We start from the raw sequence: 15990 nt of genomic DNA, 5'->3' as shown, positions 1-15990 counted from the left end.
TTTCCAGAAGGTGGGGAAACATTTAGAATAAACCCCAGGCCTGATTCCTTTTCTGTTTTTTGGCCATATTCTCAAATCCTTAGACATATAATAAATCAACTCACAATGGTTTCAGGTTTTGAATATGCTTCAAACACCAAGAACTGAGTTATGTGACCTTATGTGGTTTATATGTGGCCCCTTCTCTCACCTTGGCAGATAATGCAATCCCCATTCACAGACATATCACCTCACAGGGTGCATTGATCACTTGTACTTCATGATAGACACAGAGAGTATGTAGGGGATTCTTAGAAGGTATCAAACTTGGGTAATGGGATTACTCAATGACTCAAAGACCACACTTCAGACAAATAATCTTGAGTTCAAATCCAGCTCTTCAGTATGGTCTAGATTTGAACAAACTGCCTGAGCATCTCTGAATCATTTAGCAAATTCATTCCCTAAATGGGCATCACAATATCAGCCTAGGACTAATCAGTTTGCTTGACTTTGTAGCAAGCATACAAAAAAATTACAGTTGCTGTCATCAAGCCTATTATTGAATTTATGATTATTATTTTTGAGAACTTCTCAAGTGGTTGTAATTTCAGTCCCCACCCCGGGAGCACCTTCTCTAATTAGCTGCTTCAAAGACTTACTTTAAATTCTAAGTGTAGAACACTTGCAGCCAACGCTCTCACACCTAAACCTCTATGGGAATCTTAATCAGCTTATTCTCTGAATATCTCTTGACTGGTGGTCAGGGGAGATGTTTGTCATCAAGTAGGGAAATCCCAGTTGGCTTGGAAACTTTCCTGGGCTTCAGAGCCCGGTGCTTGGATGCTCAGCTTCCTGTATCCAGACTTCTCCTATCACATACAGAGAAGGGCAACTTCTTGATCATAGGGATGGGCACACCATCTTGGGGAGTCAACAAAAGACCTTAGTAATTCAGCAATAGGTGAAACCCCTTCTCAGATTCTCAAGAGTCCTGTCTGTCCAGGTAGACTCTGGACAATGTCTAAGGCCTTCCTTTCCTGCAGAGGCAAATGATGTGGGCAGGTTAAGTCCCAGCCTGAGTTTCATGTACCTGTTCATCCGTACATCCAGCAGATTCCTTAAGATCTGAACAGACAGTCTGTGGCACACACCTGGGCAAACAACCCAGTGTCCCCAAACATCAGGTTTAGCTCTTTCTTTGCTGAGTGTTGGGAAGACAGTTTCAAGGAAGCCGGTAACCAATCACACACCACACTTGCCTGGAAAATACAACTTCTGTTTTCCTGAGCTATCTATTAATGGGTCATGCTGCTTCCTTGCCCCTTTTCTTTTTGGCGTACCATAGCTAGAGGCCAGCTGGCTGGTTCTCCATCCCACAGCTGAAGATTTGGTCTCTAAGCAGGCTTCGGCTCGCTTTGCCAGACTGTGACTTTACTAGGGGGACAAAGCTGAGTTAATGCTATGGCTTTATGGTCTGTTTCTACCTGGCACCCAGCCTACAAACTCCTTGGAGCTCAGAAGCAGCCCTGTGAATGTTGGCCCTTCAAGGAGTTGATGCCTTGATTTGCTCTTACCAGGTTCAAGTTTCTACCACCCCACCCAACTTCCCGGGCTCTAGGGGCTGAGGCTAGGTTCTAGATGAAGACTAAGACCCCAATTCTGATAAACAGATGCCCCCAATCCTACAGACCCTCCTAGTTGCTCCTATTGTCAGGCTCTTGTTGCCATTAGAATGTCTCTAAATGTCCTCTTTACTATCTAGTGCTTACTGGTCCACACAGAAACCACTCACTGATGTCTTTACTGCCCCCTGAACACACCTGCGATTGGACACATCCCTGGGGTCTCTCTGGTCCCAGTCCCAGAAAACTATAAATATTCTAGGTCACTCTGTCCTTTGGGGTTGAGTCTTTCTTGACCTGACTATGTCATCCCTCCCATAAACATTTCTGTGCTGGGTACAAAACATCTAAAAGAGTGAATATGATCCTATCCTCGCTCTCCACGAGCTCACTAGCTAGATGAGCCAGCCGAGTTGAGTATAAAGGAAGAAAGACCTATTGTGTGGGAAACAGAGAAGCAGACATGGCCACCTTTACAAGACACACCAGAGCTGTCCCTATGCCCTCTTTTTTGGGGGAGTGGGGCTTCTCGAGACAAGGTTTCTCTATGTATGTCCTGGAACTCATTCTATAGATCAGGCTGGCCTCAAACTCACAGAGATCTACCTGTCTCTGCTTCCCTGGGTACTGGGATTAAAGGTGTGTGCCACCACTGCCCAGCAGCCCTATGCCTTCTTAGACTGGGAAATGGAGGACTCTAGTTGTAGGAAATATCTTGAGACAGCAATGACGGGGACAGAAAGGGCTATGGGCAGACAGCAGGCTCGCCTTGTTGGAAACCTGGTGGGAGAGGTGGCCTTAGACCTCCATGGAATGGTAAAGAATTTGGGCATCATCCCACCAGTGATGTGCAGCCATTGTGGGGACTCTGAGCAGGACAGGGGTCCTTGATGCCGTCTCACCTTCCCCACGATGGCTCTTTCTCTTCTGTCCACTTACCTTCCTCGTCAGAAGCAGAGTGCCTGCCTTGCCGTTGCAGCAGGGCCGCAGCAAAGCCTGCACGTTCAATCATGGCGCTTCCATGCATGAGGCTACAGGAGCTAAGGTGATTAGATTGTGAGGAAATTGGTCGGTGAGCTGGAGTTCTGTTAGGAGCTCGCATCTGTCCTTATTTCATTCATCTTCCAGACCAAATGGGAATCGCTCACTTGGAGCCACGCGTCCTACCACCTGCACTCCCTGCCTTCTTGGGGCCTGACCCTCTCAATTAGCTTCCTTTTCTGCTGCTCTCTACACCCGTCTCTTTCATTAGCTTTTCAATATGCCCAAGTCCTTCCCATTAAGAAGTAGCAAAATAGCAACAAGCAAAAGGCGCTTCCTCCAACTGTATCTGTGTATCTTCAGCATTCACAATCAGTCTACTTGAAAGCTTTTGGTGTTCTTTTCCCTCAACTCAGCCATCATCTTCTGCTACCATCTCTCTGGTGAACTTGCCCTGAATAAGGCCAGCCATCCTTTCCTGTGGATAAACCCATGGGTATTCTGTCTGCCTCTCTCTTGGACAGGATCCCTATATAGCCCAAGGTGGCACAGAACTCATATCAAACCACAGCTTTCTACATGCTGGAACTCCAGACGTGTGAGACTACAGCTGTTTCCCTGAATGTCAACTATTTGTTTGTCGGCATGATCTCACATAGTTCAGGCTGATCCAAAGTTTGCTATGTAGCTAAGGATAACCCTGAACTCATCCTCCTGCCTCTACCTCCCAAGCCCTGGGATCACAGGTGTGCACCAACATGCCTGTCTCTTCTGGGTCTTTTGCAAAACTCATCTTGCATTGACTGTCTTGGAAGCACTGAGCCTTGGGTTGGTGTTTCCTTCTCTAAAATGTGTTCCATTGGCTTCATGGTCCCCACAAGGTCCTGATTTCCCCTTAAGCCCGTGGAGATTCTGTTCCCACTCCTCTGCGAACCTTTATTTGTCAGAATGGCTATGAAACAGGCTGTGGATTCAGGCAGCATGCAAGCTCCCTTCTCTTTCCACTGTTACCTCCCAATGCCATAAACTCTTCTGCTTCCATGATTTGACTTACTCTCTGGGCAAAGCGTGCCTCCAAGAGGCAAATCACCAGTGAGGATTTCTTAGCTGGATTGTAGATCTCTGTACCTGTGCTTACAGGCAACTCAGATACCGTGCCTTTCTTCCTGCACGTTCTCTACCTCAGCTGATGTACCGAAACCCACCCAGGCACCTAAACAAAATCCGAGGGCTGTCATCCCCTCTCTAACTCCTGGCAGGAGGAGGCAATCCACCTCCTCCCCCGCTGACCTTGCCTGCTTTGTGCTTCTTGGGTGGATGTTTTCTTCACTCCTCCTGTCACTTCTACACATACACCCCAAGACCACTGGGATCTTCTGCCTTGATCATCAGCCTCCAGATTAACCTCTCCAAATTGGATTCAAAACTTGTTTTTCCATTTTCCATCTGCTGGCCATTGACTTATATAAAATGGAGGTTTCTTGCTCTAACCCACTTTCCAGGCCCGACTTCAGAGTAATATCCAGGTCCCTTAGTTTCTTATATAAGGCCACTCATGGCGCAAGCTCTGCCTGCCCCTCCACCTACTCACAGTCAACCCTTTATTCCTCAGCCTCAAAGAACAACCTATGATCCCACAAACACAACATTTGACTTCTGAAACTTAAACTAATATGAGCTCTTCCCTCTACTGCTCACCCAGACTCCAACTTGGCCACTCCTTCCACTCCAGTTCCAGGTGAGCGGAGCCTGTGAGATCATTGTCTTTGACTGCTCAGGACATGGTGGCTCTCCCATGACTCTGTCCATTTCCCCATTAAGTCACTTACACAGTTGTAGTCTGCTGTGAAGTCAATGCTTGGAACTTGTTACTGCATCTGTGGCAGAAGGCCATTTCTAGCGCTACAGCAGTTGCTCACATGCAGGCAACTATGACTTCAATAAGACCAGAAGAGGCGACTTAAATTTTCTTGAGGAAATCGCAGCTTCTCTTCCAGGAGAACAGAATGGCATGGGCTCAGGAGCTTAGCTGAAGCTTGTTTGCCTATACATTTGTTTTGTTTGAGTGTTTTAATTTTTATTCCTTCTGGTGAGCAGGAGGCTGCAGCATTCTGAGTGAGGGTGTCTTCTGGGAGATTAAAGAAATCTTGGAAGGAAGAAATCGTTAGTGTAGAAGGGCTGTTAAAATACTGATGTAGGTCTGGTGTTGTGGCTCAATTGAAAGAGGGCTCGCCTCGCATGCACGAGGTCCTGAGTTTGATTCTCAAGAAGATATATACTGAGCATGGTGGTACACAACTGTAATCCCAATTCTTGGAAGATAGAGGCAGGGGGGTCATGAGATCAAGGTATCATAGGCTTCTAGCCAACTGGAGGCCAGCCTGGACTACACAAAGCTCTGCCTCTAGCTCCCCAAAGAGAAAATAAAGAGTACCAGTCATGTTCCCTTAGTCAGAGGAGCCCTGCCAGTCCCCACGGCCTAACCACAAGTTACCTTGGCAGCACACAGTCCCCAGGTTCAGGGGTTCAGGACATAGTCTGGGCTCCTCTCAGGGTAGGCTGCATTCTGCCCCTGCCTCCTCTGCACTGTGGATTTGCTTCTGTCATACAAGGAATGAGACAAGCTAGTTTCTGCCTTTTGGTGCCTCTGGGCAGTGACTAACACTCAGATGAAGAAACTGCTGTGTCCCCAGCTGGAGCTCTGGGGATGCCTCTGACACCTCGTTAAGGAGTCAGACGGGGTTGAAAGGGAGTGCTTGAAACATCAAGAGACTAAAATAAAGTAGGCTGCGACTGATGGCAGTTAAGAGTAATTGAGGATGATTCCAATGAAATACTTGGGGATTAACTTATTTTAAAGCATGCTGTCTAAGGTCATGGATGTCTAGAGGTGAAGTCAAGACTTACTAAACTTGTTCAGTCTGAACTTATTTTAGGCACCAAAAATTCTGTGCCTTCTACAAGCCAGGTGACTTGCTAACAGAGAGTCGCAAGGCAAGGACAACCTCTCCTGTGTCCTCTTTCACTTGGGAATTGCCAGGAATTATGATGTACTTAGTTGTGACTCTCAATAGCTTGGAACCATCCAGGGCCCTTGCTAATAAGGCAAGCCCAGGGGGATGCAGGGTATCACGGGATCTCTTCCATAGGTGTGCAGAGGAGGCCCATCCATCTCTGTTCATCCCGTCACCCTTGCTCTGAGGCCTGAGCTCTACCAGAGCCCAGGTTTGTCCTCAGATCTCTTGCTGGTCTCTCAAGACTTGGTAGTGGTGAACACAGATGCCATTGGTCTCAAACTTTGCATGATCTTAAAGCATGAGCCACACACCCCCTTCACCATTTGGCCACCTTTCTGTGACCCCGAGGATTCCACTCTGGCACTGCCTGCAGTTTTGCTGGCACCTGGGAAGATACAGACATGTCTGATTTTGGAAATGACCCCATGGCTTCTATGTGTAGGTTATGGCACAGTGACCTCAGAGCTCAGTCTTCTGTGAGCCTTTCAATCTCTTTGGGTATTGGGTCCTCTGGGAATTCTGGATGGTGCCTTGTGCTGCTGGTATTGTTGCAACCTTCCTTTTACTTCATTAGCAAGGGACTTACTGTGTCCTTAGCCAGTTGGTGACAGAGTCGTTATTTTTAAAGGATGATGAAGGCTTAGGTTACCCCACAAAGAGCCTCTTAGAACAGACAGAGCTACCAGGAATTTGCATTTCTTATTGAAGGGTGTAGTTTTTCCCTCTTGCACTCTGCTTCCCTAACCTTCACAGCAGTATCCCTAGAATCCTGTGTCTCCATAGATGCTGTTCTCGCTGTCCTCTTTATCAGCCTCTATTCCTCCCTCTGAGTGTTGGAGTAGCAGAGAGTTAGGGGAGGGAGAGAGAGTGCAGGAGGAGGTGAGTGTCTCTAAGGCATCCCCAGCAAGCCATCTCCATTTCCATAAGCCCTGGCCCACCTGCTATTGGCGGACCACACCTGCTCACTCTTGGTGATCTCCTGTATTTAACCATACCCTGGGCTACCTGGCAAGGTTGCAGATTGCATCCTGTCAGCTTGACTTTGCAACTCACAAATCACTGCATATATTTAAGTTCTGAGCATGTCACAAGATGTACTCATGAACTCAGTAGCAATGGCTGTGTACACAAGATCAAGTCAGCCAACATCCCAGCATGGTTGAGGGAGCGGCTCATAAGACCCCACCCAAATCTGAGGCGCTATTATCATTTGATGGCTACTGGGAGAAAGTCACTTTTCTCCAAGGATGTGACCACTGGTAGGTTGCCTAAGGACCAGTGGGTGGCTCTATAGCTATGTGCTTATAAGCAGCACTACTTAGACTCAGGGCTATAAAAATAAAGAGAACAAAAAAAAAAATTGGGAGGGGGATGGTGGAGGTCCCAGGAGGAGCTGGAGAAAGTGAGGGATAGATAAATAGACTCACAAAATATATTATATACATGTATGAAATTCTCAAATAATAAATTAAAATATACTATTAAAAAAGTAGAGCTCTTGAGCCAAGAATGTGGCTCAGTTGGTAGAGTGCTTGTCCTGGGTTCCATTACCAGCAATCCCCCCACAAAAATGTCTCGGTAGGATGATGGGGAGACAGCAGTGCAATCCAGAAGGATGGGCTCTCGATGCAGTAAGCATCCTCCCAAGGGTTTGCTTTGAGAGTTGAGAAGGAAGTCCCCTAAACTCAGTGTACAGAGACACCTCTCTGTGGAAGGCTCTGCCTGTCAGGTTCTCCTATCACTTTATACCCAAAAGAGTGAGGCTCATGCCTCTCTTTCAGGGAGCCTCAGGAACCCCAGCAACTATCACTTCCTAAGCCAGTGTCTTCACACAGAACACCGTGAATTCCCAGGGAGGAAGGTTAAGATAGTGCCATGGCTTCCACAGTGTGGTCCCTGGGCCAGCAGCATCAGCACCACTTGTAAGATGTTCAAGTTCTAGGACCCACTCGAAGACCACCACACGGAGGCTCTGTAACTTGTGATTACTCTCCCCACAGGTGATGTCAAGCCACACTTGGGTGTGACATCCCACTGGGGCAAAGGTGAGGAGTAGGGGGGTCATATGTCCAAGTTAAAATGCTGACTCAGTTGATTTTGTTCCTGAGGTTCTGAGTCTGGAAGTGGGAACAAGGAAGGACTTGCTGGGACTTCACACATTTATACTGTGGAAGAGAACTCAGTATGTAAAGCAAAATATGTTAAAGGCAAAAGAGTGCCTTTCTTGATGGCTGGCTAATGACACTCCGCAGTCCCCTTCCTACTTCTTGCTCTCGATTGGTCTGGGGATGACATTTGGCAGCTTGGACACAGGAAGGGCATCTGCAGGGCAGGCTGAAGTTGTGGAGTGCTTGTTCATGTCAGTGTCGCTGAGAACTGTGCCTCCTTCCTTGTCTCCGTGGATCCCTCCTGTTCTCGTCTGTGTGCTCTGTGTTCTCTTTGTCCTTTCTGGGAATTTACAAATGAAGAGTTTGACACGATCTTTATGTTAACCCTGCTTGACCCCAGCAAGAAGGGAGGATGGCAATGGCAGTGCTAGAGAAGAGACTCTGGTAAGAGATGCTGCCAAAGAGAGCAAATCGGTCATGTGGCTTAGGCTTGGAAAACACTCATGGACTGAGTCTTTGGGGATAATTACTAAACTGGGCTTGTAATTGTTAATCAACTAACCAGGGGAGATTTTGTCTTCTACCTTCCTGGCTGAACTGGAGCCCTCTGAAGACCATATGGAATTCTGTGGGCAGGTGCTCTCTCTCCCCAGCTTCTCCCATCCTCCTGGGCTCAACTTTATAGCCACACTTTAAGGTAAGCTCGCCTGGGTTGTAGCTGCATCTTCAAGCTATGAGACACTTTGAGGGAGCTTCCTGCTGGTCTGCAGCCTGTAACTCAAAGCCAGAAAGCCCCTGTGACAGTTTTAATTGTGAACTTCGAACAACCTAGCATCTCCAGGGATGGGAGTCTCAATAAGGTTTGCCTAGGTCAGGTTGGTTTGTGGGCATGTCCAAGGGGAATTGCCTTGATTATGTTAATTGATGTGGGAAGACTCCGCCCACTGTGGGCAGCACCATTCACCAGGCAGAGGATATCCTGGACTGTAAAAAGCAGAAAGGGTACTGAGCACAAGTGAGTAGGCGTTCGTTTAGTTCCTCTCTGCTCTCACCTGTGGATGTGATGTAGCGTGACTACCTGCTTCAGGTTCCTGATGCTTTGACTTACCTGCAATAATGGATTATCACCTGGAATTGTGAATCAAATAAACTTTTCCCCCTTGGGCTGCTTTTTGCCGTGGTATTTTATCACAGCAACAGAAACGAAACTAGGACACTCCCAGATCAGTTACCTAAGCCTCGAGGAAAAGGCTCATGCCGCCTTAAATATGTATTAAATTTGGAGCCAAGGTTCCTGCTAAGTCCACACCTTCCCTAGCTGCGTGTTTGCAGGAAGAGCAGTAGCAAACAGTCTAAAGTTTGGACATCAGCTTCTTAGTTTAGTGTGGGAGCTAAGTAGGGGTCCAGGGACACACACTCTGACAACATCTTACATAAACCCAGACATGCTTCTGCTCTTTTTAATTAGACAGATAAAATTAGGAAGGAGATTAAGGTAAAAGGAGAAATTAAAAATATTCAAATGTTACGTGGAATTTACAAAAGTGAATCAAACAATGAACAATGAGGTACAAGAAGGAATGTAAAGAGAAACACGGACACGACAGAAACATTCCTTGGATGTCACACGGCTTCAGCCAGTCCACAGGCCAGGCAAGAAAGAACTCTCCCTTGCCGTCCCTAAAATTGCTGGTTCCAGGGCTGTGGAAGAACTTTCTCCAGAAATCCTTGCCTTCTCCTCCTCTTCAGATCTTATCAATAATAACTCTTCAGTCAGCATCATTCCAGAATGGCCCACACTGCATCCAATTCAAACCACTCACCTGTTTCCTGTCTTAATTTGCAAACTCTTCAGAGACTACTTTTTTTTTTTAAATTTTCCTTTCAATTGAGTTCCCCGCCCCCCTCTTTTCTCTCTTCTCATTGAGCCAAGCGGCCAGTGGGCCAAGCAGAAAGCCAGGCCAACAGCTTGTTCCAGCCCCGAGGCCTCCCAGGGCCCAAACTTTCCCAATTCTTTTTTTCTTGTTTGCATCTGTCACGAACAAGCACAGTCGTTTTATAACGCAGACACACAGACGTGTGCGCTTGCACACGGAAACAGGTTTTTCTATTATTATTTCCGATTTGTGGTTTCTTTTTTTCCTTTTTGCAGAAAATGCAAACAAAAGAAAAACAAGGTTTTCAATTGAAGGTACATCTCTTCTTCAATATGAAGACATTAATTGAATTGGTTGGATCCCCATGCAGTAGTGGTCAGCAAAGTCCTTTGGCAACTGACAGACGACATCTGGAGACTCAGGAGCTGGGTTTTATTTGAAGAAGCTTCCCTACAAGAGTCATGAGCAAAGGGAGATGGATGTGGGGGAGGACTCTCAGGGAGGAGCACAAAAGGAGAAAAGAAAAGAACATCATTGGTGAGGGAGAAGATGGAACAGCCAAGGCTTGCTTCTCATCCCTCCACCTCCTTCCCTTCTTCCTGAAGACAGGTAACTCCAGTCCCCCTTGAATAGGAACTGAGTTCACCTTGGTTCCCAATGCATATGGTTTCGGCTTCACTTCTGTTAAACATCACCTTTCTATCTTTATTATTACGTGTTTGGTTTCCCACGGCATCTACGTGCTTCTGCTGCGGAGAAACGACAATCGCCCGTGAGCAATGGGTCCAGTTCATTCTTCACAGATGGAAAGTTGTTTCCCAGCCAAAAAAGCTGATCTTCCTTGCACATTCCACAGTGGTCAACCTCTGGTTTCCCTTTGACCCTGGTCCTTTTCCTTCCTCTCCTCCCCTAGGAATGCAAGTGTTCTCAGGCCATTACCGATGGTGACTGGCTCATCTGGACCCTCATTGAATGGATGCTGCTCAGAATCTTCTTCTGATGGCCTGCCAAGGTGACCCCTATTCTCAGGAGGTCTCTAGAAGGGCAAAGAAGTCAGTGTTAGAGTTAGGGCAGCCTTTCCACAGCTCAAACTTATCACCAAAGGTATGCTCCTGACAATACAGTGGCCAGAAAAAGGTGCTAACCATTCCAGAATCTTAAGTGAAATAAACCCAAGTATTTAGCAGTAACATGACTATATATTTTCTTTTACTTTGTCTTTGTGTGAATGTGTTTGAGTATCTAGTGGGGGTGTGTGTGCACATATATGTACATGTATATGGAGGCCAGAGGCCAGCCTTGAGTGTTACTCTTAGTTGTCATCCACCTTGTTTTGTGTGTTTGTTTTGATGAGCTTGTCTCTCACTGACTGATTTGGGGCATGCCAATTATGACAGTGTGGCTGGCCAGGGAGCCCAAGAGATCTTCCTGCCTCACCTCCCCAGTCCTAGGATTGCAAGTGACTGCCACCTCACCCAGCTTCTCCTACAGTGATCCTGGAGACCAAACTCAGGTCTTCGTGATCACCCAGCAAGCACACTATTGACTGAGCTATCCGACCCCAGCACCCAGTTATAATACTATCCCGCTCAAATACATGCTCTCTGTGCATCCCTCCTGCCCCCTCCCCACACAGTCTGCATGAGCTATGCCTTATTCCTCACCCATGGATCCAAAAGCATCCCTTTCTTAGTGGCCATGACCCTCATGTAAACTGGAATTTTCCTCTACTCTGTGGCTGACTCTCAAAGCGCACACTCTATGGGACTTTGGTTATTTCATGGAGCTTCCTGCCTAAATTAGTGAACACCCACTGTGACTGAAAAGCTATGGGGCTTGCCTGGTCTTCTGATGTTTCCCCCTGAGCTTCCAATCTCTCACTCTGTTTGAATTTTAATGCCATGCATTTTTAAGAAGGGTGATCTTAAAATAACTTTAGAATATCTGCCCAAGTAGGAATCCAAAGAATATGTCTGGGATAGAAGCTCAGATTGGGTTCTTCTGTGAGCTGGGAGAAGTCATATGGAAAAGTTCATGGCTTAAGTCTGACCTCAAGGAGACCCACGCATCTTTCCTTAGCTGCCCAAGTGCACACTATGTGCTATATACCATCTTATCTAAACCTGCAGGGATGCAGTTCTCAGTCGTCGAGAAACTGCATTCACAGATAGGTAAGTTAAACAGCAGCCAGGTTTTCTGAGCAGGCGATGGGCCAAATGCATGCTTGTTAGTGCATGCCATTCCATTTGTCTTTCTGCAAACCAGGGACATGGGCACTATTCTTACACCTGCATTTACAGACAAGACACGTGTCATCCAAAGAAGTAAAGCACTAAATATCACATAGCAGGCAAGCAGTGAGAGAAGCAGAATTCAAATACAGCAGCGCCTGGTTCCCGGCCTCCCTCACAGGCCTTTCCAACTCCCCGATGCTACCGCTTATTTCTTCCAAGCTTCCTGACCCTGGCACAGGCAGGCATTTTTGGATACTTCACACTCCGGCAGACCCGGGGCTGGGTCTGTAACCACAATGTCTTGGCACTTATGCCTCCCTCCACAACCGTGTGAGCTGTAGTCCATCTCTCCAAGGCTGCATCCGCTTGAGATAGGCAAATTGCCCGTGTCTTTTACAGCGAGTACTTTGGGGGAGCATGCTTGAATTCTGAATTCACAAATTGCCCCGCTATCTATTTTATCGAGTTGCTCATTTCCTTTTTTTTCTCCTCCATCTTTCATCTTTCAAGAAACAAACTGAATTGCTCCAGTACTGTGTGGCTGTGTTTTACTTTGAACTAAATCCCTTAATTTTCAGTTTGACTTTCCTTTTAATCCTCTCCTTGTTCCTTTTTTTCTGCGACTTTCCCCAGACTGAAGGAACAGCTTTATTTGACTCATTCTATTATGGAGGGGAGGAGGGGAAAATATGTCAAAAAGAAAATTGTAGTCAGCTGAGAGGGAGCAAAGTAGAGTGAGCCTGATGCCACGAATGCCCACCCCTTGGTCCTCTGATCACCCAGGAGCATCCCTCTGAGCTCTGCAGGGTGGGAAGGCTCGTTCTTTTTAACTTTATTTCTTTGAGTTTTGTGCTCACCCATTGGCAATCATTCAAAATGTGTAGGGCTGTCCTTTTTAGTTACTTTTTATTTTTATTTATCTATTTTATTTTAGGGGTCACCAGAAAATGGACCTTTATCAAGCATACGCTGCGATTTAGTGGATTCAAATGGAGATGCACATTCAATCCACCCCCTTGGAGAAAACCCTGACTCCATCATTCATGAGAAGAATAAACCTTGCAGTGATAAAGCCTGACTCCAGGCATGGGCTACACGCAGTCACGGTCCATCTGCACTGAAGTAAAGCTAAGAATGGGTCTCCAATCTCCTCTCCCAGGTGTAGCAACTGGCCTGGTCATAAGAAAACCCCAGCGTCCAGCACTGTGCCTAAGATACGACAGGTGACCAGTTACCATGTGTCAGCTGTCTGCTGGACTGATGGGTCCTCTGCCATAGCAGATGTGTATCCCAGGCCTCCAGAATTCACTCTGATGCATCAGTATACACTGGGGCTCAGGGTTTGTGCGTGCGTGTGTGTGTGTGTGTGTGTGTGTGTGTGTGTGTAAGAAAGAATTGATTTCCTGGCTTAGATCATTTGAACTTCATTGAATACAGAAGGCAAAAGCAAAATGTGAGCCTGGTCCTTCCTGTGTTTCTTCCCAACCTTTGTTGTACGTCAGAATTCACCTGGGGACATTGAAATCCCCTAAGCCATGCGTTCTGCTCTCACCACATAGCAATTAATCAGAAAGCTGCAGGTGGCATCAGTACTTTGGTCTTCTGTAGCCCAGGCTGGCCTTGAGCTTGATACAGTAAGTGAAGATAACCTTGAATTTCCGGCTCCCTTGTCTCTACCTCCCAAGTGCTGGGATTACAGACATGTGCCATCATCCCCAGTTTACACAGAGCTGGAGGTTGAATACAGGCTTCAGGTATGTTAGGTGAGCAGCCTGCTGGCTGAGTCTCATCCCCAGACACAGGCTTCTGAACTTCTTAAAGATTCCCAGACTATTCCAGTGGGCAGCAAAAGCTGAGACCTCTTTTGGTCCTTAGAGGGGAAAAGTGTGTGTCAGGGAGAGGGAGGTTAGATGTATATTGAACCAGCAGCCGGAAAAGCAGCTGGAAAAGCAGCCTTGTGTCCCATCTTGCCTCATATGTCGCACTATTTCAGAATCTGCTGGATGGAAAGATTGGCACTAGATAAATATTTCCCAAACTGCACTTCCATAAAAACCTGTCCCTCAAAACTATGGTTCTATGGTATTTAATAATTTGGAATGGGCTTCTTTATTTCAGGGTTTCTCACGGCCTTTATAATGCTAATATGAGCACTGAATCTCCACGAGGATGATAAAGTGTGCAGCAGTTCCCAAATTTATTTGACCGTGGGACCTTTTTTTTCCAAGGAGAACTGATTAACATTTCCTACGACTGGTGCCGCTCACAACATTCTGGGGGAAGCGATGGACCACATGCATCTTTAAGAACCTGTCTCGCTCTCCTCTTATTTGACTAATTTTATTTTGTGTATTCCTCCACACTCCTGTGGGAGCAGCAGACTAGTAAGTAATGAGTGTGAAATGGAAATGTGTGCGTGTTTACAAGGGCTGTACAAGTGTGAGGATGGCGCCCCGCCCCACGCAGTTCAGTGGTTGCTGATTCAGGGCTGTCACTGCCTGCGACTCTGTCCAAAGTGCTGGCTGCTGTGTTCATCCCTTCCAGCTAGATGCTTTCTTTGCTGGGCTGAATTTTTTTTTCTTGCTTGATATCTGTTTCATTATTTGTTTTTTTTTTTTAAATTTATTTATTTATTAAGGATTTCTGAATTTGTAAACTTGAATGGGGAAGAGAAGTAATTGATGATTAGACAAATGACATATGGCTACAACTATGAATAATTCTTATCCCGGGCCCAGAATAGATCTCTACCTCAGTGACCCTCGAGCTCCGGCCTCCATCTTACAGCCCCACCAGGCTGCTTCTACACAGAGAAGGGGCTCTGACCCACACTATCTTCCGCAGCAGTGAAGGAGCCTGAACACCTAGCTCTGGGCTGGACAAAGGAGGCTTTCTTTACTTACTCTGATGTCATCTGGGTGACCAGTTGGAGGGAGGTGAAGCCAGCGGTAAGGAAGCTGTCCCTGTACTGGACCATTTTGATGGCACTCAGCCAGTCATCCACGGTGGTAAAGGCCGTGAAGTCTGGGATGGAACGGTCAAGCAGGGGTTGGGAAGGCCTGGCGAGACAGAGAGGAACAGGTGAACTCATAGCTAAAGAGAGGTGGCACTCCAGACTGACCCTTCCCTCCTGGCACCACCTCTGAAGCCGAGGGGCCAGTCCTCTACTTCTAAGAATTGTCACAGGTCAGTCAATGACGCAAACAGCTTGGTACACAGTATTTAGTTGAAGGGAGGAGGAATGACTCCTCATCCAAAGATGCGGTTCTGGAAAAGATGTGCACAGCCTCACTAAATCTACGGGTAACAGTTTTCTTTTTCCTGATATCTGAAAAGCATGGCATGGAACAGCCAAGCAATGACCGCCCTTCTCTGAACAGACCCAAGATAGATACACTGGGAATGGAACCAGCCATCTTGAGGCCAGCTGTTTTGAGGCCAGCCATTTTGAGGTCAGCCATCTTGATGTCAGCCATCTTGATGTCCCTTCAGTTTCACATCCAACTTCTCTCTAGGCCACAAGAGTTTACTTCCCAAGTCTGCATGGCATTGCCCTCTTTAAGGTGCTCTTTGGAGCTCTCCTTTACAAGGTCCACACTGCAGTCAGATATACTTTGCGAAATGCAGAAATGATCCCATAAAAAGCTCTTTCCTTGGTTGTAACATATGCCAAACCCTTCGATAGCTGCTCACTGTCCTAAAAATGAAGATAATGCTCAATATACCCCAAGGACCCTGAGTGCCCTTACTTTTGCCCACCTCACCAGTTTCATCAACTTCATGCTTAGCAACTGGCCCTGAGCTTCTGATTCTCCTCACAGGCTAAGCACTTGCCCTTTGCCCCCATCCTGTCCATGCACTCTGGCCCTTCAGGTGGCATCTGCAAGAGCATCCACCAGATAGCTCTCACTGCAACTGGGGGCATGATCTCTGGGAGCTCTGCACAGGACTCTGCCGTGTCCACCATTAAGTGCTCAATTTTACATTTTTTTTTATGATCATTGGATCAATATCTGCTGGCCCTACATTATTTAAACCTCTACAATGGCGAGAACTACATCCTACTTGTTGTATAGAACCAGCACTGGGTACAAAGGCTGGCCTGTAGCCACCTACTACGTTTTGGTTGAAAAGAGAAATTGATAGATGAGTTCATGCAAATGTATCTA

The 15990-nt window shown here is 46.7% G+C and overlaps 1 protein-coding gene across 1 annotated transcript in view; it reads right to left on the bottom strand.

Annotated features, from left to right (window-relative positions):
* Positions 1 to 9128: 9128 nt before the first annotated feature.
* The window catches only part of Ephb1 (EPH receptor B1), a 437502-nt gene continuing 430640 nt past the window's right edge, over positions 9129 to 15990 (bottom strand). Inside the window, exons 15-16 of the mRNA XM_041677153.1 lie at positions 14725 to 14880; positions 9129 to 10623 (exon numbers count right to left, since the gene is read on the bottom strand). Coding sequence (XP_041533087.1) covers positions 10515 to 10623; positions 14725 to 14880 — 265 coding nt within the window. The 3' untranslated portion in view covers positions 9129 to 10514. The remainder of the gene's footprint in view (positions 10624 to 14724; positions 14881 to 15990) is intronic.

The sequence above is a fragment of the Microtus oregoni genome, unplaced genomic scaffold (genome assembly GCF_018167655.1).
Source record: "Microtus oregoni isolate MIOR12 unplaced genomic scaffold, Mior012 000028F_ref0000031, whole genome shotgun sequence".
Lineage (NCBI taxonomy): Eukaryota > Metazoa > Chordata > Mammalia > Rodentia > Cricetidae > Microtus > Microtus oregoni.
Note: the sequence above shows the minus strand (reverse complement) of the source record. Positions and strands in the feature narration are given on the sequence as shown.